Here is a 23,826-nt window from a genome sequence, read left to right as displayed (position 1 = left end):
GGCTATCTTGAATGTGCAGGACAGTGACCGTTGTTGTATTATAACAGCGCCGATATAACCCAACGATGTTACCGAGCCATTGGTGTATAGTTGCGTTCGGTCACTGTATGTGTCATGCAGGTACGTCAAAGTTAGCTACTGCAGGGCCGGTATTGAATGATCATGTTTTTTTCTTTGCTCCTGTAATATCTAGGCACACAAGGGGCTGCCTCACACACCACAGCGGAACGAGTGGTCGCATCATCGGCGTATAGTTAGTAAACTACAACCAGCAACATTTTTAATATATAATCGTCACCCAGCAACATTTGTAAACCCCTGAAACATATAAACACACAATTTATTAACTAATTGGAAAATCATAAGAATATACATAAATACTAACATGGCTTTCGCAGCGGTTATTGTCACACAAAGCTCGCCGGTTTTATTCATCACATTCATTCATCTCTCGACGATGGATCCCAAGTTGACGCTATTTTTCATGATTGTTTGGAAGCTTTTGACCGCGTTCCCCATTACACGCTCCTCGAAAAACTTGCTCGGCTTAACTTTCACTTTAATGTTTTATCATGGGTGAAAGATTTCCTTTCGTCACGAATACACTGCACATGCGCTGATGCTGACAATCGTACCTCTTCTTTCAAACATGTAGCTTCGTTAGTCCCCCAAAGCAGCAAACTAGGACCCCTTTTATCTTTAATCTATATTATTGACTTGCCATCCTGTGTCTCTTCCAAACTAAGAATGTTTGCTTATGATTGCGTGATTTAGCGAATAATTTTTTTGTGATAACGCTATCAATGGATTGTGCTCATCTTGGCTAATGACCCTAAACCCCTCCAAACTTAAGTTATGTCCTTTACTAATTGCGCCTCCTAAGTTCCTATATGCTTGATAATATTGCCATTCACCTCGTCTCTACTTATAAATATCTGGGAAATCACTTATAGCCTGACCTGTCATGGGATTACCACCTAAAAACACACCGTTGCTTTCGCTAATCGCTGTTTAGGATTTCTCAAGCGTAACCTTCAACATGCTCCTTCTAACCTTCGAAAACTTGCCTTTACTACACTAATACGGCGTAAAAAAGAATATGCATAAGTCATTTGTGATCCCCACCAAGCATACATAATAACGGATAATAAATCTCTGCAAAACCGTGTAGCGCGCTTCATATAAGTTTAGACTACTCACGTCTTTCTAGCGTACAGTACCAAAATGTCGCGCCGAACTTCCGGATCTAGCACATCGCCGCCCGCTTTCCCGCCTAGCACTGTTCCATAGGCTTTATCACCATGTTTCACCTCACATTGATTTTCTTAACCACATTAAGTAATTTTTTTCATGCCGCGACCATTCGTACAAACTTAAACGCGTAAAATGCCGGTCATGTTCCTTTGCCAGGTCTTTGATTACAGGTACCATAGTCGAATGGAATGATATACCAACACATATCTCCTGTCAAAATGATCACGCAAATTTTCAGGAACTAATCCAAGAGCTATTCCAACGCTTTGCTCTCGTTCTGTGTTTTTGTTTCTTTTCCTTAAAAACGTTCGCTAATTTCTTTTTTGGCCCTGTATTTTCCGTTTTCCTCTCTCTTTTTGTCGCACTGATCGGTTGTACAATAAGTTCGCATTATCAATTGAAGCATGTGTATTGTATTTGTGTCTTTTTAATTGTTATTATGTATGGGATTTTGCATATCGTTCTTTTCAAGGTCACAATGTGTGATACATTGTTGTTCTCAGTTTGAATATTCTCTTTTTGTTTTTTTCACCGATGTCTTTGTTACTCTTATGCAATGTATGTGCAAATGTAACCCCCCAATGTAATACCCTCTCACGAGGGCCTTTAAGGGTACTGCGAATACATACATAAATATTCGATGGCATGCTGGTGTTGTGAGCATCTAGTAAGCTTGCTAACGACGTCTGGGGACGGGTCGCTGGTATACCCGCAAGGTGGTGATGATCTGGCATGCGGTTGAGCTGCCTGGGAGGCTCAGTAAAAGTGTTCAACTGAAATTGTGGACGACTCAGCAAGCAATGGAACGGAAGAGGATAGGTGTACCATTACGGGACAAGAAGAGAGCAGAGTAGGTAAGAGATAAAACTCGTTTTAGGTCATATCAGGAGAAATATAAAAAGAAATTGGTGTTGGCGGAGCATGTAACATGAAGGCAAGGTAAGCGATTCCGATTAAGGGTGACAGAGTGGATCCCTGCAGAAGGCAACCCTCGTAGGGGGCAGCAGAAAATTACATGCGCAGATGAGATCAAAAAGTTTGCGGGGATTAGTATTAGTACTCCGTTATCAACGGGCTGGGATAATTGGAAATCTATGCAAGAGGCCTTTGCCCTGCAGTGGGGGTAGATAGGCTGATAATGAGGGTTGAAACAATTTTCCCAGCGAATTCAGTTTGCCGCGAGTATAACTTAGCACTGCTCCCTGAGGATTACTATTTTCTTGCATGTATGTTTCGGATGAGGCTGTCCCTACTCTTACAATAAATACTGGTTGGGGCGAAAAATCTTCGTAGCGTTTAGCATTTCTTCATACACAAGATAGCCTTGAGATTATTCTGTATGCTGCCATGCCAAGTTGTGTCGTATGCTTTTATAGCAAAAAGAAACAGAAACACAGTGTTCTTTGTGCATAAGAGCACCCTAGCACAGAATTCAAGGGCAACTAGATGGTCACTTCCGCATCGCCTTGATCCAAACCCACTTGACATTCATAGTGGATTGGCGTCATATTCTAGCAAATGCATTAAACTCTTGCTTACAAGTTTTCTCAAAACCCTGTAGGACGCACTAGGTCAAAGCTATTGGTCGGTAACTGACAAGTATTTTGGTAGCATTCCCCTAAAAGCGTCACAACTACAGCTCCTACTCCCCACTCTCCGGGGAAGCATCTCCGCTCGCATAGTTTGTTGACCCTTCACCAGGAGTATTTGGAGAGTGTAGATGTGGAGATATCGTATCATTGCCTCAGTTTTGCAATATGAAACTGGCGCTGAAGGCTCACATGTTCGTGATGTGACCAAAAGCACCATTGAGGAAATCGGGCAGTTGTACGACCAGCCCGGTTTTTTGTTAATACGATTACGTTTTGCCCCTGGACCTTTTGGGTCGTAACAAAGAGTTCGTGTAGTGAAAAGAACTTGATAAGTACGGAAAGTGTTGTGCGAGTATATTTGCATGGCCCTCTAGTACGTCACCGGTAGTGTTCATCAAGGCTAAGTTGCGAGTTGCTATTTTACGCCCATACACTCTGGTTCGGGTGCATAATAAATAAAGCAGATATATAATGAGCCAAACCCTGTATTTCTACTATCCCAGGACAACAAATCACACACTCACAATAGCGATGACAAACGAATAATGCCAAACAAAAGTATGAAATCGGCAGAGGTAAAAAAATCCTCAGCTTCATGTTTGACAAGCCTTCAAAGTCATCCGGAAGGGTTCAATAGACTTTCAGTTGCTGTGTTTTGGCATGTCACAAGTGGGGTCCTCTTCACCATCGTAGACGCAACTGACTCTTGCGAGGCTGGCGGGGATTAACGACCTCCTTGCCGAAGGGAGGGGCTGCGTTTTCGTTCTCAATCACCACTGGCACTCGCTTCCGACTGCACGGCCGTCACTCGTGCACTCCATACCCCACCTCTCTTCTCTATCATCTACGGGATGTTATTTTGCCGGGGCGTACTTTCCTTCTTGTGTGGTTTTCGCATCACCGCTTGGGCCACTCAAGCATTTCTGAAGAAAATGTTCCCGTACCATGCAGATTTCTTGAAGCTAGCAGTCGCACGGTACGACAAAATGGCACGCAAGCGAATCCTAATACAGACGTTATTCAACACGTGTGGAAGGTTCATTGCATTTTGCACCAATTCGGAGAGTATTATCAATCTCCCTCGTGGGTAAATATAGCTAGTTTTCTGTGGCAGCTAAAAGCTGTTCAGTGATCACGAAATCAGAGAGATTTTTTATAGTTTTGCTGACACTAGATGTTAAACCCTGCGCTCAAAATCATCTCTATTACAAACAGCGTATTGCTTCGACGTTTACACTAAATGTGGCTTCGAGATATGTAAGCGTTGCTCATTGTCTTCGATAGGGCCCCTAATGTTCTAACGCAAAGCCATTTTGACGAGGCACATTGCTCTGACTGCTCTGGCGAAAAGCGTGTGTAGACTTTAGGTCGTGTCTGGTGCCTACTGCTATTGCTCATTTCCACTTAAGATAGCGTTTAGTTATGTCTACGTATTAAAATCGTTTTGCGCACACATCTAGATTACTTCGCGCTTCTTCAAAGGCGGTCAAAGTTTGCGAAACGAAGTTTTGTGGGGTGCCACCCTGAGACTTACCGTTGCTTTCTATCACCATGGGCGCCCGCCTCCTCTTGCTCAAGGGATTACGGCAAGACGAATTCCCCGGAGGAGATTGCGGGCTTCGATTTATACACATGCTCCAATTTGCTCAGGTTTTGCCCACTCTTGCTTGCGTTCTGAAGCTCATTATCCACGCAAACGCTTCTGTTTCTCGAGCACCCACTGTCTCAGTTCCTCGCCACTCAACCCCAAGTGCTCGCCCATACCAATTGTCTTCCGTCGGTTGCCATCGGTATTTTTTCCGCTCTGCATACGGTGATTTTAGAGGGGATGGAATAGTCAACTCGGGTGAGGAACAAAACCATTCACACTACAGGCCACCGGTGACAAAGTGGTGGCCGTCTGATGCCGGCTTTCCCCAACAAGTTCGGAAAGAATGAAACACAGCACTGAATCTACGAACGAACAAAGGGATGTTTATAACATAACAGGCTAGTAACTGTAGATGCACCAGAGTAGGGAACATCGCCGAGAGGTACCAACGAAATATTGCGAATGCGAGGGTTAAACGTTACAGAATGATACAAGCGACGGACGTTGAAAACGAATGTTACAAAGTAGAATAGTCAACCAAACCCTCAATACGAAACTTTAAATGCCTATGTGTAAGACATAAACATCCCACGATATTTACCGAGTGGCCCGATTATATATCGCTATTTTGGGGCAAAACGCTAGCTCTGTAGCTTTGCTTTGGTGTAGGCAGGTGGTCCTATGATAATCACGTAGAATCTGTCCGGAGGCGATGTGGCTGCATACGAAGCGTTGCTTCAGTGCAGGCTAGGCCGCCTCATGACGAGCACTGAGATTCGAGAACCCAGGAGCACGTTGGAGTCTTGAAAGACGCTGGAGACAAATGATAATGAACGCACGTCGAAGAACCACTGCAACATCACAATATTAAAACAGTACCCTTTTGCGTCTATACGGGTGCTCTCTTATAGCCCCGTAAACGCTGAGAAAAACACGCACAAATCGGCGGGCACAGTTGGCTTTAATAGTCCTCTTCAGGTAGGTTCGGCTAGGCTCTATGTTGGTAACACTACGCGGCTTTGAGAACAGTTTCTGGTTACGGCGGAGACGCGGGGATGTTGTTTTGTTATATACTTTCAGGGCTACAGCACTAACATGTGCGCGTTTCCTGTTTGCGCAGGCGGCAGAGCGAAGATTCTTAGTCGCTCGGTTCGACAATTTTCTAAGGGCTTTAAGGAGGGTGTAAAAATATAACGCGCAACAGTGGAAACAATACAATAATAATAATACATACAATACATACAATAATATTAAACGCTGTTGAATAAAATTGGGAAGTTCTACAATAAAGTTAGACGCTGGACTCGCAACGTTGTGGTAGGTATTAATAAAGAAACTGGTTTTATCCGCCACGAACGCAAAATATGTCAGGTCCGGGACACGATGTTTGATTACAAGAAGCTCAGTGAGCGTGACACGCCATTCGTATTACGCGAACCTCTCCAAACATTGTCTGCAATCTACGCTGTGAAGGCGGTTGAAAAGCAAAGCTTCAAACGACACCACAATATTCGCCCATACGACGTCACTTGAATTCGCACACGTGGCTTTAGAAAGAGTGAAACGAGATTCTGCCAGCAATTACCTGGGATTTGTGGGGGCGCCGTCCCGAACGCGGGACCATCGGGCACGGCCGGGCTCGAACAGCATACGCCGCTTCTGTAGCCCGGCCGTGTGTAGGAGAAACATAATGGAGAGGTGCGTGTTTCGAAGGGTGAGGGACCGGAACCTAGCCTAACTGATGTGTCAGCTCGGGGCTACACCATTGCGCGACCGAAGCACAGACGCCGCAGCAATCGCGCATGTCAGCTTAGTGATTCCCATTTGTAGGGAAATAAACTAAATAGTTTCGTAAGTTTGAGAATTGCGAGAAAGCTGACGTCACTTTATAATCGCTATTTATCAGAACCAGTTGATATATTCGTCTTTTGCAAAACATTTTAAAACACAAACAAATTGGTATTCATTAATTTAGAAAAGGCAGTCCCATTCGTGGCAAGCAGTGCTCCAAAGATGCCGTTTCTCTAGCGGCGAGATGTTTAAGTGCTCTCTACAATTTGTTTTCCCGGCCTGCAAACTAATCCTTAACGTGTCTCTGCCGTACGACCACTTAATTCCGGTGTGTCTGGGTTACGCAGAAGGTGCTGTCGAACAAGTTAATCAAGCCGCGCTAACTAAGCGAGCAATGGACGCGAAGCACCGCCAAAACAGGCCCAACACCGTCGCTAAAGCAGAAGACAAAGCCGACGGTGGGGTACCGCAAACGTGCCTGCCGGGTGATCACGGGGAATTCTGGTTAATAGCGGCCCATCTCCGCGCCATCTACTCTGTGCTGTGTCAGTGAAAAGCGACCACCGCCTCCGCAGCCGGGTTGGGAGTTTCTTGTCCCGCAAACAACAAAAGAACCATTGGCTGGTACAGGTAGAGAGCTTTGCTACAAATTAAATACGCAGAATGGAAATGATAAACCAAAAATGGAAAGAAAAACGCAATGAGTGCAGAGGAGACGACAAAGTTAATTTAGTCACAGGTTTAACTTTATGACAAGAGTCAAAGTTTAGGCTCAAGCGTGTAAGTGACTTACGGGCTGTATTTTCGCCTGTCACAGTCTGGGTGTCGTTGCCGACTTGGTCACTACTCTCTTGGCAACGCGGCTGGTGATGCTACCAAAGTTGGAAGACACTCTTGAAGATGGGAGCCCTTCAGTTTTGTTGCAGCGGACCACTGGGACGCGGTTGTGACTTCCCGACTGCCGTTAATTTCGGTCACACTACCCCATTACCACTCTTTTTCCCCTCTTGTGCGAGTTAATCTGCGTCCATGGACCGCTGTCCCAGTCAGCTACCGTATAGCCGTTGTCTTCCCCGAGGGCGGGTTTAGAGCCGGAGCACTGCCCGAACACTTGGCTTTAACGACGTAGTCGCCGCATGTCTTGTGGTATCTTCTCCCAGGGGTTTTTACTCGTTTTCTTCACCTGATCTTCTTTGTCATCTTTGGCTGGCATGTCATTTTCCTCTGATATGTAGGGCAATGGTGCTGCAGATGATGTAGCATCCCCCGGATGACACCACGTCGCGCCCCTGTCCTGAGCCTCGTCTTGAAATCACCCACGCCGCCAGCGGGAATGGTTCGTATTGCTTCAGTTAGTCGCGCAGCATACTTGGCCCTGGCTCCACGTATGCCTTGCTTTGCTATAATGTTCCTGAACAGCTCTTTTTCCGCAGCAGCTCTCACACCCCACATCACAAGAAAATGAATTCACCACGCGTTCCTCTACCCTCTACTTCCTTACTGCCCCTAGTGTCAAATGTCACAGTTCGGCACCCTGCAAAACCCTATCTGGCGCTGCACGGTATTTTATTTATATTGCCCTATACACGTCAGCGATATAAATCCAGCTCAACCCGCTCTCTAAGACAACATGCTCTTCGAAAACTACATTTTTTTTCACCGCCCTTCCGTTGGTCTGTCTAGATTGTGGTCTCTCAAGATGTGTGTATAACGGAGTCTACGCCGGCCGTAACATGAATGTAACACCAATGATCTCTTCTCTAGCCCAACTGTGCTGACAGCCATTATCAACAGGACACACTAGAGACCACAAACCAAATGCTTTTAACGCATATTTTGCTCCTACTGACACATTCAAATATTCTTTTTTTCTGCATACTGTACTAGAATGGAATGAATAACCCACTGTATAAGTGCCTTGTTGTTTGTATTGTTTGTATTTTTTTGCCTTGTATCTTTTGTGTCCCCTGCTTCGACCTAATGATGGTGTGAGGTATGTATTAAACAAAGAAAAATATATAAATAAATTCTCTTTTAATGGAATCCAGGGACTACCATACCTGTTACTCGGCTACTCCTTCTTGACTATCCTCCGTTCTCCTGAATTTTTGTCGCGTGGGTTGCCGTTGATAATGAGGAATTACAGCAGCAACTTCTGTGTTTTTCGCACCCCATTAACGCTTCGTAGCTATAACAAGTTAAACGAGAAACGAGCGCCAGCTCCCCGCTTTGGCATGCTGGTGATTGCGCCTTCCAATGCATTAGAACGTGTAAGAGCAGTCAGGGTTTTGATCTGGGGTACCTAGGAAAGACCACCCGCACCATATATTGAGCCTCCCATTCGCACCTACTCCCCTCATTCTTCCACGGCCTCCTAGTGTTAGGTGTGGTGTAGAAGGTCTGTGGAATTGAGCTATCCGCAGCATGACGATTGTGTGCCGTCAGCCGTTCTCGATATTTCTGAAAGCTCAAAATGCAATAATCATAGTATAAAAGTAGTGATAACTGTCAGCCCTAGTTTGTCAACCCCGGCTGTAGTTTCCCGTTTCCCGCTCGTATGGGAAGCTACAGAGCCCTCACAAGGTGATGGACAAACGTGCTACCTAAAGGCCACTACCCGTTTCGATTGCATCTTCACCTATTTTTCTCCGTTGTAATGTGTACACAAAACACTAGGACTTCCCCGTAGACGTGTTTCTCTGCTTTTGCTTTGCGACATCCAAAAATGGCAGCTTCGCGAAATTCCCTGAGTTGATGCCGCAAGCTTGGTATGTGTCAGTGGTTTTTAATTTTGGGGGGCTGAAGGAAGACTAAAAGTTTCTTAAAAAGATTCAATCTGTTGTCTTTGGTAACCATGGTAAAAGCCGAACAAAAAGCACACATCCGCGCAATAGAAACAATAGTGGGAAAAAATTATGTTACATCATCATCATCATCATCACCAGCCTAAGCCCACTGCAGGGCAAAGGCCTCTCTCATTATTCTCCAATTACCCCGGTCCTGTGCTAACTGCGACGAATCAATCCCCGCAAACTACGTGATCTCATCTGCCCATCTAACTTTCTGGTGCCCGCTGCGACGCTTGCCTTCTCTAGGGATCCACTCTTTTACCCTTAATTACCAACGGTTATCTTGCCTTCGCATTACATGCCCTGCCCACGTCCATTTGCTTGTCCTAATTTATACTAATATGTCCTTCACACGCGTTTGTTTCCTTACCCACTGCGCTCTCTTCTTGTCCCTATTGTTACACCCATCATCTTCCGCTCCATTGCCCACTGAGGCGTTCTCAATTTAAGTTGAACCCTCTTTGTGAGCCTTTAGGTTTCTGCCCCGTACGTGCGTACAGGCAAGATGCAGCTGTCATACACTTTCTTCTTCTTTACCAACAATGTTAGCGAATTCATGAATCAGGTTGCATGAAAAGTTTCATGAAGAGCGATGCCATTGGCGCTTCGAAACACAAAGCAAGAAATGGTCTGTATTGTGGAAAGTCGGGGATATTCGCAAACTTTTTTGGAAAGCAAAAACGTTCGCCTAACATAAACCTGTATTCCGTGGTACTCTAACTTGCAAGATTGATGAGGACGGTTCGAGCGAAATCATTGTGGACATGCCTTTACGCTGCGCAAAGTGTTAGAATTCTCCAAAGCTCACCATCATCGAATGCATGTAGAGATAAAAAGTAGTCACAGTGGAATTTTGCACTGCCGTACAAACATTACAAACAAAGCATCAGGAGGAAGCTCAAAGATTGGCAATAAAGCCGCTTAGGAAAAGCAGTCATATTAGAAAGGTACTGAACCAACTAGGGGGAACAAACAGGAAGGCAGCGTATTAGAATTGACGCAATGATCTCTGTGTCAATCGAATGCCAGGCACAACACCAATGCGCCTCCAACGACAGTTGTGAATGTCCATGATCTGGTTAATGTGAGCCTACATATCCCCGCGATACCAGGGCGGGGCATGATTTCCAGTTCGTAGTGCACCATTTCGAGGGTATCGAGTCCAGGCATGACTTCTCTGTTCACAATCACGGTCTCGTCCTTTTTCTGGTTGAGTGCGCCGCACAGAAGATGTAGTACGAGTTCGGCCTTCTTTTCTTGTACCCAAGGAAAGTGGCTGAGGATGAACTGATCGTACAGGGTAGTCTCGTGCGATATCTATTTCCATGTTTTAGTAGAGATGCGACACGACAGTCTGATGTCACCAGAGTGACGCTCTTTACCAACTTGGGTCGCCCTTTGTCGTGACCGCAGCCTACAGACTATATTTGATGCACGACCATTTCCGCCTCCCACCATACATAACCAGCCGCAGGAGGAACTGCAAACTAACGGTCTCTCGAAGAGTTTTTTTATTTCAATATATGGACCCAGCCTTAAACAGCCACAATTTGGCAGAATTACCATTACACGGATTTCTTAATTACGAGATAATGCCATCGCCGAGGCTGTTTGTGTGGCAGTACCCAATCGACAGGGTATGCTTATTTACGCTTCCGATAAAAAAGGATTCATTGCCTTCATGTAAAAAATTCAAATTTGATGTTCCAATGACCAACCAAGAAAGTACTTTGACGCCGAATCTTATTTAACTAGTCTAGCGAACCCCTTGACTAAACACAAAAACACTTGGAAAACGGTGGTGTTACAACGACGGCATAGAAAGCAGTTTTTCCCTTGCGGATGTCAGTTTGTCTGATAAACTGAAAAAAGTGAACTTTTCTCTTGCTACATTGCGACTATTATTACTTCTAAAGGCTTCGTAGGGTTTGAATCTTCCAAGTTGTTACGCGGAAAGCACTGAAGCTCTGAAAGGCATTTTCAAATCCGCCTTTTTATTCCAATGTATCAGCCGGAACATTTGGGCTTGTTCCTACCTCCAATAAAAGCAACAAAAACAGCTTCAAGAATCCCTTGTGCTTACAATGCATGCATGAAAATTTGCACTGAGGCCGACAACTGAATCTCAGACAACGAGATTGTTGATTTCTCTATTTCACCTCCGCATAAGTTGCATTTTCCACCGTTTCACTCAGTACGGTCTACATTTTTTGAAATTATTTTTGGGCTCAAATCAAAGACAGCTTTTGCTTTCGAAGATTTGCGTCGTAGTAACTGCCCTCAACACAAGAAGGCTTTGAGCTGAAGTCTATCGAGGAAAACTTTTATTCTGACATTTATCTTACTTTACTCAAAGTTTATTTCTCGATCATCTCAACACCTAATATATTCTGGTTTTGTAAAAAAGCGTCGTGTTGACTTAATGGGCACACGGGTTTCTAAGATTGGGGTAAGAGCTGGATACTCCAGCGTAAGATACTTTAGAGCTGATATCACTTGAAGAAGGAACGTTTTTTGGTTATTTAGCGAATTGGACGTGGAGTTCTCGTGTGTCCTTTGAGCCCCCTAAATATTAGGGTTATACGATCTACTGCTGATCATCCAGCAACTCTGGAGGAAATCATTTCTCTTGGTGACACCATGTGGTTAATCCGAGTGGCAATAAATAGAAAAAACGCATTATATTTGTTTTCGTTTCCAGGCAAGCAAACAAGAACATCTGTTCTTGTATAATTCGCTCCAAGACATTGCAGTCACAGTCTTCCTGCTCACCGTTTTTTCCAACTAGACATTGCTAACTGCGTGTGCTGCTCCACGACCAGCTCTTGTTTAATTTTTTTGTCACAGTTTCTTATACAACTGAAACGACGAACGCAGTATCAATATCAGTAAATTTTTGAAGCAAGTGAAATCAACCAGGCAGAAGAAGCTTCCGACAACAGAAGATATTTTGCCCTATTATCAATGTGTTGTCGTATTCATGTAGAAGCGATCGTGGTAGAATGGTGCTTCCGGTGTTCCCACCACAAAGAAAGTACATTACGATGAATAATTTCACGATACCTAATGTTGCGTCTTAACATTTTCCCCCTATAATTTAAGAAACGGCAGTTGCTTCGTGAAAGATTATAACAGATATTTCAGCGAAAAACAACCACTTTTCACAAAAAGAAACATTGCAATCTGGTAACTTCACAAGAGTTGTGAAAATTGAGAATGAGATTAGCACGGAGCTCCCTACTTAAGAGGTTCCTTTCAACTGTTTTTTTTTAAAGAAAAAACGGCAGATATTATTTCAAAAGACCAGATCTTTTTTAGATGTGCTGAATTCACTTTTGCGACAATTTAGGCACCAAATATACAAGCCCTACTCTGTAGAAAGTATTAAATTACCAAAACAATAGAAAACTACTGATTCGCAGCAGTTATACCCACTTGTACTAAGGTGAATTATGAAATCAGTGAAACGTTTTGTGAAGTCATGCCTGGGATTGTGAATACATTGCGATATATTTTTCAGAATGGTGTAAAGCATGCTTCAGAAGTATGTGGAAAATCGGAATAAGGAATCAATTCGAGGAAAAAAAAACAATTTCACTCAACGGAAGTTTTAGCCTCTCGAAAAGCATATGTCGACATGGGCGCTGTATTTTTTCTTTAAACACACGATGTATGAATGCGACCGTGCTGAAAATATATTATGTTTTCAAAACAGATAGTTCCAGGGACAAAACCTAATCCGTGTTTGTGTGTGGGTACGTGAATTACGGAAATCAAATTACTCCCAAAAACTTACAAGCAAACCATACGTGAAAGCTGATAAGTACTTTAAAATAGTTATTTAATTGGCGCAAAATTGATCTGGGGATAAAATGGAAATATTAGGAATCGCTAAAGCGTGGCCGACAAAGTCATTGCGTCATCCGGGCCATCTTTCGCGATTCCCCAATATCTCCCCTTTTGTCCCTAGATCAATGAGACTACGTTTTTTAACTATCCGGTCAAATTTATCATCCCCCGGTTATGGTTTACTGTAACACTATCGGGAGCAATTAAGTTTTAGTAATTCCCGTAGCCAGAAAAACAATACAGCTGCACGGTAAGTTACATCGATGAAGCCGTCGTTTCTCTCAACAGGATTCGGTTTTCCCTAATTCACCGTCGTACATCATGTGTCTTGTCTAGAAAAGAGAAAGCGCCGCTATCGGCGTAAGTTAACTGATGCATTCAAAATGCTGTCGAAAGATAGTGTTATTTTTTCCCTAATAAATCGCTTATCCCATGCAGAGGGCCCCTTGACTATTCATGGTGACGCTGAGCAGCGTTAGCGCGGACGCCGAGCTCTCATGCATATTTTTTGCCACCCATGGTGGGCTGTTGAAAGGTGGAGGGTAGAAGCCGTGAAAGGTGGTAGTCGGAGCATTGGTCAAGCTCCGGCCGATGGGCCCCCCGTCTTTCTACCACGCAGAGGGCTCCAGGACCTCTGGCTGCCAGGGTAACGTCAAAGCAGAAAGTGCCTCCTTTCCCGGCTTTATTCTATGGCGCGTAGTATTTTCAAATGGCCTTTCCAATCTTATCGGGCCCAGATAAACGTACGCAACGTAGCAATCAATTTACTGTCCTACAGTGAAATAGATTATCAACACGGAATTCTCCCAACTTTCTTGTGATTCACCCCCTTGAACCTAAAATTGCGCTCACCAAGAAGTCAGCTCAATTCAATTCAATGCTTTATACATCTTTTAAGGCAAAGAAAGAAAAGAACAATCACAAAATCTACTGCAGTGAGTAGCTTGAGGAGGTGTCTGCCCTTTCTGACGACAGCAAGGTTCACTGCGTAGGACATAGTATATTATAATTAAAAAACACCGAAACTGTGGTATTTCTTTTGTTTGTGCCGGTCAGCACACCCAGCTGCGCTCGCACCCATTTCGTTTGGCCCGCGCTTCTCGGCGCCTTTCCCCCTTCCCCGTACATTTGTAACCCTCTCTAGATCCGAGCATTAAATACGCGCTTGTGGCAATAAACGTTGTTTTTCGTTACCCGACCCTCGTCTATGCTGCTGCTCCATGCGCGCTCGAGTTACTACAGTGGCGACGAGTCCGGAAACCACCCATGCTGTGAAAACTGAAGACGAAGGCCGGCCGCAAGGAAAAGCGCCTACGATAGCCATGACCAGCCTCCAGCTCCCGGTTTTCGACGACACAGAAGATAAGTGGAAAGCGTACCACATTCGAGCTGAAGCGTATTTTGAAGCCAACGCTATCACGGACAAAAAAAGGCAGCGAGCCCTACTTGCGGCAGCACTCACTACGCGGACTGCACAAATGTTAGCACGGCTAGTCGCACCTCGGACGCCGACTTCCCTCACCTATGAAGGAGCGGTGGCAGCCTTCAAAGACTACTACGATCCGAAGCGTCACGAGATAGCCGAGAGCTACAAGTTCTTTACCCATTGCCACCATGAAAGGGAGTTGGTGCACGTATTCCTGGTCGAAATACGGCGCATAGAAGGCAATTGCAATTTTGGGGAGGCGCGTGACCGAATGTTGAGGGACCGGACTGTTTGCATGGTACGCTCGCTAGAGGAGGCTGAAGCGATGGCAATAGCAGCCGAAGTAACTGACAGCGATGCCAAAGATTTTGAACACCGAAAGATCTTGACAACATTTTGACCACCAACTGCGCTCAAAATGCAAGCACAGCAGAGCTCACTATCTCCAGATAACCGTACACGAGGCGCGTCGCAAGAGCGCAGACGATGTGGAAGCGCCAAGCACGACGATAACACCTGCCGCTGGACTAACGCACACTGATATCGCTTTGGCCGACACGGTCATTTGGCGAAGAAATGTTACCGTGCCTCAGCAGATGTGAATGTTGGAAGGTGGACAGCGAGCGCAAAGACACTGACAGTTGAAACCCCGGCGAGCAGCGACGACAATGACAGCGCGCACGTTCGGACGCTGATTTATGGAAGGAAAAGTCGCTTGCAACCACCGATACGTTGTACATTTCGGTGGGCGGAGGTTATTTGTCTATGAAAGTGGACACGGGATCGCCCGTGTGTGTCGTGTCGCGGCAAGTGTACAATCGACACCGCGCACAGTGGCCGCGCCAGGAACCACCACGAGTGAAGTTGTCGTGTTACGCTGGACAGTTGCCGGTGTTGGGCGAACTGCAACTCCCAGTGACGTATCAAGATGCATCAGTAGCTTGTCCATTCATGGTTCTTGACTGTGCAGGGCCAATCCTATGTTGCCGCGACCTCATTGCTATGCTTGCCAAGACGGGCGTTCCTATTGTAGAACTGACTGCACCGCACCCGAGAACAGGAACCACGTCAGGTGGCCAATAGGTGAATCGGCTGTTCGGCAAGTATGATGACGCTTTCTCCACAGATCTCGGTCTAATGGAAGGGGCACCAGCCAGCCTGAAGCTCAAGTGGACAGCGACACCGAAATTCTGTAAGGCCAGATCTCTCCCGTACGCTCTCTGCGATAAGATCCCTTGTGAAATTGATCAATTAGTGTAACTTGGTATCCTATCACCCCTGCAACCCGCGGAATGGGCTACGCCTATTGTAGCAGTCTTGAACAAAGACGGCTCCGTAAGGGTATGCGGTGACTTCAAGGTCACGCTAACCCAGCATTCGAGGTGGAGCATTACCCGCTGCCTGTGGTAGAGGACATGTTCGCAAGCCTAAATGGTGAAGAATACTTCAGCATCTTGGATTTGAAAGATGCGTACAGCCAAGTGCCCATTGACGAAGCATCCCGTGGACTCTCTGTCGTAAACACGCACCTCGGGCTTTTCCAATATAACAGACTTCCGTGTGGTATAGCTTCTCCGCCGGCCATTTTTCAAAAGAAGATGGATGACATACTGTGCGGGCTACCGGGCGTCCAAGCGTACCTTGACGATGTGCTAGTGTCTGAAGGCAAAGGGACAACAGCAAGAGGCTGAAGGGTATGTGGGAACAGTTCAGAGAGCATGGCGTCAAACTTAGAATTGACAAATGCAAGTTTTTACAACCTTCCATAACTTACGTTGGGCATTGCATAGATGGGCGAGGCCTCCAATCCATTGAGAAAAACGTAAACGCCTCATAGAAGCCCCACCCTCACGTAATGCTAGCGAGTTACGCTCATTTCTTGGCATGCTTACGTTCTACGCAGGCTTGCTGCCTAACATATCGACTGCGCTCCGACCGTTGTATCGGCCCATGGAAAAAGGAGCCCGTTTGGAGTGGTTGGAACCACAGCCGTCGCCGTTTGCGAGGGCGAAACTAAAGCTGAAGGATGCGCAACTTCTCGTTCATTTCGATCCCAGCAAGAAACTGAAGCTTGAATTTGACGCTTCCTCTTATGGTGTGAGTGCGGTTCTGTTTCACTCCACAGGAAATTAGCACAGCCTGATTGGATTCCGCTCCAGAACGCCAAGAAAAGCAGAGCAAAACTACTCTCAGCTAGAGTGAGAAGCATTGCACTCATTTTTGGCGTCTTTCGCTTTCGTGATTATCTTCTAGGTCGAGAATTCCCCCTGGTCACTGACCACCATCCACTGCTGGGACTGCTCCGACCTGACCGGCAGACACCGCTTATGGCCGCCGCGCGTATTCAACGATGAGAACTGTTCTTGCGTGGTAACCAGTACAAGTTGCAGTACGTGCCAGGGAAACTACTACTGACAGGAGACGCTCTCTGCAGGCTTCCAGCACAGACAATGGCACCGGTAACCGAGGGCCAATCTCCTCAATACGTCCTGGCGTTGGAAGCTCTTGACGAAGGTATAATCACGTCCCACGAGTTGCAGGAGCTCACTGCCAAAGACCCGTGGTTAGCCCTTGTGGAGCATTACGTATTGCATGGTTGGCCTCGAACCGCAAGTGGAATGGCACTTGACTTGTTGCCATTTTTTGATTGGAAAACAGAGCTGTCTTTGGCTCATCGCCTTGTCTTCTGGGGTAACAGGGTGCTGATACCGCAAGAAGCGAGGGAAACGAAGCTTCAGCTCCTGCATGAAACGCACCAACCCTCCCCATCAATGAAAGCCATACCCCGGTCTTTGTTTTGGCGGCCACTAATGGACACCAAATTGAAGAGTTGTTGTCCCACTGTAGGAGCTGTGTTGAAATTGTGCACATGCCTGCGTGAGCCCCACCAGTATCCTGGCCAAAAACAGCTGACAGATGGTCGCGCATTCACATCAACTTTGCAGGACCGTTTACTGGCAAAACTGTACTGGTGGTCGTAGACGCGTACAAAAAGTGGATCGAAGCAGTTCCCACGCAGCACGTGAACACGACGAGTACTATTCGCTCCTTATGAAGCATTTTTTGTCGTTTTGGCGTGCCGCGCATGATAGTTTCCGGTAACGGAACACAATTCGCAAGTCAGGTATTCGCTACGTTTGTGGCAAGAAACAAAATTGTGCACCTGAGTACGGCGCCATTCGAGCCCTAGTCAAATGGACAGAGGAAAGAGCAGTTCGAACCATGAAAGACGGATAGAGAAAAATGCGAGATGGTCCGCTTGAAGACAACCTCATGCGCCTGTTATTCAATTACAGGCGGACTCCACAGAACGGCGCAAAGTCTCTATCGGAAATGCTTTCCATGTTGACATATGCCTCCTGCCCAGGGATACCAACTTGTCACCGGGTGCCGATGACTGCACCATATCGGCAGGCAGCAGCGTGTACGTATGAAACTACGGCGTTGGTCAAAGATAGATGCCTGGACGTGTAAAAACTACTGAAGCCACGAGAATGCTGGCAGTGGAGACCTCACGGGAGTAGCACGGCGTCACATCGGCCAAATTCGTCGCCGTCCCGAGCCGACCCCGGATACTGCGTGTGCGGAGGCGACTACAGGCACGGGGGCTGAACGTGACTCTCATGGAGGTGCTGCATCTGTCCCGTCCCCTGCGTTGACATACACTCCCACGCGGAATCTGCAAGAGCGCAGCGCGGAGCTGGCAGCAGGGAATGGTCGTAGTGAGGCTCGAACCTACGATGGAACCTCCGGTCATTGCGGACGACCCTCTTCTGGGAACGTTCCGCCTTCAGCCCACGCTCAGGCGATCGACAAGACTTAAAAACCGGTACAGCGGCTCCCGTTTTAAGAGAGAAGAAATGTATTTTTCTTTGTGGCGGCCAGCACCAGCACACACGAGGCGGCTGTGCGCCTCGGCGCTTTCCCCCCTTTCACACAAATTTGTAACCCTCCCTGGATCCATCCAACCATCCCCCCACCCATCCATCCGTCCGTCCGTCCATCCATCGTTCCATCCAATTCCGTCCGTCCGTCCGTCCGTCCGTCAATCCATCCATCCATCCATCCATCCATCCATCCATCCATCCATCCATCCATCCATCCATCCATCCATCCATCCATCCATCCATTCATCCATCCATCCATCTATCCATCCATCCATCCATGCGTCCATCTATTTATCTATGTGCAAAAATGTTAATTCGAAGCCGCTCGGCACTACTCTACTGGGACGGTGTGCTCGTCCTGTCAATATTCTCGTAGGTAGCAAAACAACGCCGAACTGATGCTGCATCTTCTGTGCGGAGTACTGAGCTGCCGACCGGACATAACATTGACTGTGCGTGGAGAGCTGAAACCTGGATCCAATATCATCGCATTGCATCGTTCAGAAATTCAAAATTTTGCCGCGCCCTGGTATCTGTGCGCATGATCTGTGCGCACACACGAGATCATGAACCTTGGCGACTGCCGCTGGAGGACGGGACGGCCACAGCGAGAGTGGCCAGGTGTGGAGGTTTGCCTCACATCTGGTGCCTTTTTGGCACTCGTGGTGACGGGAGTATTTGTGTGGCGACTTTGCTGCGTTCTGGCTCCTTTGAACTTGCCGATTGTATATATTTGTAGCCCCTGCCGACGCCCCATTTTCCACAACAGGGCTTCATATCACCTTTCAGTGTATGTTTGCCATCGATAAAACGGAAGAAACAGAACTGAACAATATTAAGGCACGTGATGGTGATCTGTCAGTCTGGAAAACGTCACAACGAATTAGTCTCTAAACACTACACAATATCGCGTTACTTATCCGCACAAATAAAATTTCCCTGCCTCTTTTTAACCTCTGGCACCTCATGCGAATGAATGAGGCCAAAGCCTCCAAACAACGCCGCTCTTTTAACGTTCAATGCTTCTGTAGTTTACAGGATCTTGAGATTCCATGCAGAGTGGTAGGAAGTGGGTGTGACGATGTGTAATAGGCATACAATTGTAGAAAGGCGGCGAAAGTGGTAAAAGATGCTGTGCAGTGAATGTCCACTCTACGTCATTGATATTTTTTGAATTTTTTACACAAACTTGCATATTTCAGCTTCGTTGTAGAGAGTAGTAAACAGCTGTCGTTTTGCCGCACCATTGCAAACGACTAAAATTTCTGATGCGGTTTTCTGCGTCTCGGAATTCCTGAATTGTTCTACGAATGTAACTAAAAAGCACTTCTTCGCATCGCTTGCTAAACATTGCGCCTCTTCAGGCTCCTTTTCAATCATTGGCTTTAGGTGGCGACCTGTTTTGGCCACTTGCGGCAATTTCAAGGTGACTTTTCTTTCTCATAACCTGGCAACCCTGGTAACGACGGCGATCGTGGTTGCCCTGTAGGAGCTTTGAGGCGTTGTGCCTGGCGTCTGATTGCTGCGGAAAGAAAACGTGTGCAGCAATGGTAATAAATAACTTCTCGTTGTCTTGAAAAAATTGTTTCAAGTTGTTACGGCTATGATGGCGAGTGCCAAGCGTGAAGATAGGCCATCTTGAGCTGCCTTTTCCTCGGCTTTGTAAACTGTTAAACAAGCATAACAGCGCATTGTGACAAGCTTTTGTCGGTGATGATGTTCGGTGCTTGTAATCTTGGGGGAATCATACCACCATCTCCCACAAAGGTAACCGCAAAGTGATTAGACGGATACTGACTGATCGGTCTTGCAAGTTGGTGCATCATAGTCGAATTGTTTGGGTTTAGCAAAGCTCTTGCTCTCCCAAAAGATTGCGAATAATCTGGACCAATCATTTCTTTGTGTTTCGAGGTGTGAATACCATTGCAATATTTGTACATGGGTAATGTCTCAAAATTCTTCCTGCCAAAATCTTTTGAAACTATATTTTTAAAAAAGACGACATGACGAAATTTACAAGATTGAGTCGCCGGGATTGCAGTATTACGGATAGTTCCATCTGCAGTCCGTGGAAATTAAAGCAAATGATAGCCTCTTTGCGTCTTAGAATATTTCGTGAGGAATACACTTTAGGCGTCATTAAAAGCCAGCTGCGGAATACGCCGAATCATAGAAGACGAACCGAATAGAAAAGTTTCTATCATTTATTCTTAAACAATGCACGATTGCTTTTACCTGCGCCTCGACTAAGGAAAGAGAGGCGAGGCTATCTGACTGCCTTAGGTTCTTCGAAACATGTCAAAGTTGGCAACATCTCAAGAAAACCTGCGACACTCAATGGTAAGTGCACAATGTGTACCCATGCCCGTTCGATGGGATTCACGTAATTGAAAATCTATCTACAATGCGGAAACGCAAATGATGTAGAACTGAACTTTTCAATCAGCGAGAATCTCTTGCTTTGCATGAACACTGCCAAAAAGAATTGTTAGCATATATGACCCAGCGCTGCTTCCTACGAAATATTTTTAATACACTGCACGGAACTAAAGCATAATTTTCAATAATATATTTTACAACATCTTTAAGGGCGTCTATCATTTGAGGCTACTGCCAAATTTGTCCTAGTTTTTAAAGTATAACACATTTCTGTGCGTTCACATCTAAGCAGTCGCCAACCTAATAAGGATGTCAAGAACTAATCGCCCTAAAGGAGATGCAAATAACTCGTCTTCGGAGGCGATGCGAAACGTGTAGTATTTCATAAGAAAAAAAGAAAATATGATACCAAGAAATTTACTGCTTGTGCCTCAATCTTTTAAATTGATTGCAATACGTTATCATTACAAGCATTTCCTGAACAGGTCCTGCCTATTTTACGTTTACCTATGGCTCCCGCTTGAGCCAATTGCGCCGTCTTTTGCTAAGCGTCTTAGTACAAAATACGAGCGCCGGTAACTTCTCACTTTGGCGCTCATTTTCAGGCGTGCAGTAAGGCCTAGCCGTAGCAGCTCCCATGGCAATGTTGCTGCTGTCACCAAGAACACGTGTCTGCAACGAAGTCAAAACCTAAGCTCAGAAATTTCAAATCTCCGCTCATCTCCCGGCATGCAGCGCCGCTGTTCTAAACAGCAACAAATGTCTACAAGGCCGCTCCGAAAATTAGGACTTAGCCACTACATTCCCAACATGCAGCGCGGCCTAACAATGGCAGCGTTCGTGGCAAAGACACTGCGCCAACCAGTAACAAGTGACTGGAGCGGTGTCCACACCCAAGCTCCGCCATTTCAAATTAACCGCTCATTTCTCAACTTGCAGCACTGCATAACGATAGCAACGTCCGTGACACCGCTGCGCACAAATCACTTTGGACGGTTTGGATACAGGTACTAGCCTGCCTCTGTGGAGCAAAGGTATAGACGTCCGAGTGACTGGCTCGATCCCAGCCCACGGAAAAGCGACATTTTTTTCACCGCCTCTGCTCGCGCTAAGCAGACCGCCTACAGTGTTTGTCTCGTGAACACGCAAGTAATAAATTAGGCAAGACGGTGTTAATTGAAAACTGCATCTTGCCAACACTGAGACAGACGGCACCATTGCGAAGTTAAGTTACACCCAAATAGTCTCCCACTCGGTCATAGAGGGCGCCACCCGAAATTGATGATGGGTATCAGCAGCACAGCCGCGCCCGTGGTTCAAATTTCTAGCTAACCTGCAAGCATGCATCGCCTGCGGTCTGTGATAGTGCATGCTCTGGTGTAGCGAAAGCTACATCATAGTTACGACACTCGTGAAGTAGAATGGGGGACCACTCAGAAAGGCTCCTAGGAATAAACTTGATTGCAGAAGGACGCGATATGCAGAGCAGGACAAACCATTGCAGTCTTCCCTAAAACATGGCCGGCGGCCTCATTGGCAAGATTCATCACGTTAATCAGCAGGGTTCTGACGGTTCAACCTTACCAGCCGTACTCCTTGGTCAACGCTTCTTCAATGAGGCGTTTAATAGGTGTGACGTTGGATACGGAGGCATATATAGGTAGCCTTCTGCTGGAGTGATGGCGCTACAAATCGCGCAATGGACTACCGAACACCTTAAAAATTTTACACCGGCTATTGCCCTGCGTCAGACGCCTAATTCATCTTGAATGACCGTAAATATTGCAAAAGGAGGAAAAACGAAAACAAAAAAAATGGGGTGCACATTTCCATCCTTATTTCTACTCTTCTTCATGATTGATCTTATGTATGATTGCAAATCGGCAGTTGCCCATTGGTTCTTAAACCGGGGCACCCCTCTGTATTTTATATTGTGATGACGTCTCGACGGACACCTTACGATTGCTTGCTTTACAAGCTTGCTGTTGAACATATTGTTGTTTTTATGCGGTGGACGTCCAGATTATTTAAAATAAACCAGGGATGGGGGGAGGTGATTGCCGGATGCTCATCCTGTGGTTTTCGTCCTCTTCTGTTCTGTCTTGGCACTAGCATAATGTACCCAGTATGAGCAAACCAACTAGCCCAACTTTCTGCCCTCAATGCTGTGAGGAGTGAGAGGTAGCAAAGAAGAACCCGTATTGAAAGGTGGTTAGATAATCACTTCCGGAATGGATTCTTCTTTAGAGAAGATTCTACGTTTCCACAAGCCCGAAGTTACCATACAAAGTGTCGCTTTTGTTAACACCTCAACGTCAGTCTAGGCTCTTACCTCAAGAACACCCTTCACGTTGGACATCAGGGCCGCCATCTTGTCCTTGCGTGCAATAAGGTTCAATACACCAGCGTGTGGGATGTTCTCGTTTGCAAGGTCTGTCAGCTGAGACTGGATTGCGGAATCTTTTATTTTTGCTGCAGTTACGTACCTGCAATTGGCCACAGGGAATGCGGCGCCATTCGCAAATATCAAAGCACAGTCATTCGTTAAAGAAATAAGAATAAATTAAAGATGCTCCGCATTAACTTTACAAATACAGAATAAAACGCCATAGCTTAAAGTCTTCTAAACATATTTCTACCGAGCCAAGAGCACTCTCGAAGACCATAGCTCGTTTTGCGGATAATGCAGCGTTCATAGAAGTGAGCACGACGAAAATAACAAACAGCAATTGCTATCCAAAAATCAGCTGGGCGCGCTTGTGACGCTCGCTGCTTTTTAAGCACTCCATGCATACCCTGCTGGCTAATTACTGCTTTCTAGTGTGGCACTACCCCTCCTCTTCAACATCATATTCTCGATGCACCGTATACCTCAGAATAAAAAAAGAGCAAAAGGTACAAAAGCACAAATCTTCTAACACTCCTGAAAAAAGGCGAGCGGTATGGTCAAAAACCAAAAGTTTTCGGAAGACGTATCCGGCCACACATTCTGCAAGTGCAAGTGCAAGTGCAAGTGCATCTGGAACCATCACCCAACGTGAATGGCACGGGTTTACCATGGCTATATTTGTGCCTGCCCATTGACACAGGCCAAATAGGCCGTCACATGTTGCACGGATTTATTAGTGGCGGGCGGTAAACGGAGAGGTGAGGCAGCAGTTTCGGACTCAGTGAAGATGGCTGACGCACTCAAAAACGCGAGTGCGGG

General features: G+C 46.1%; 1 protein-coding gene across 1 annotated transcript in view; it reads right to left on the bottom strand.

Annotated features, from left to right (window-relative positions):
• The window catches only part of LOC144157727 (uncharacterized), a 159,782-nt gene that overhangs the window by 26,867 nt on the left and 109,089 nt on the right, over positions 1-23,826 (bottom strand). Inside the window, exon 6 of the mRNA XM_077688508.1 lies at positions 22,951-23,104. Coding sequence (XP_077544634.1) covers positions 22,951-23,104 — 154 coding nt within the window. The remainder of the gene's footprint in view (positions 1-22,950; positions 23,105-23,826) is intronic.

The sequence above is a fragment of the Haemaphysalis longicornis genome, unplaced genomic scaffold, assembly GCF_048455015.1.
Source record: "Haemaphysalis longicornis isolate Haplotype H1 unplaced genomic scaffold, Haemaphysalis longicornis Haplotype H1 scaffold_10, whole genome shotgun sequence".
Taxonomy (NCBI): domain Eukaryota; kingdom Metazoa; phylum Arthropoda; class Arachnida; order Ixodida; family Ixodidae; genus Haemaphysalis; species Haemaphysalis longicornis.
This window is presented reverse-complemented; position numbering and strand designations above follow the sequence as displayed.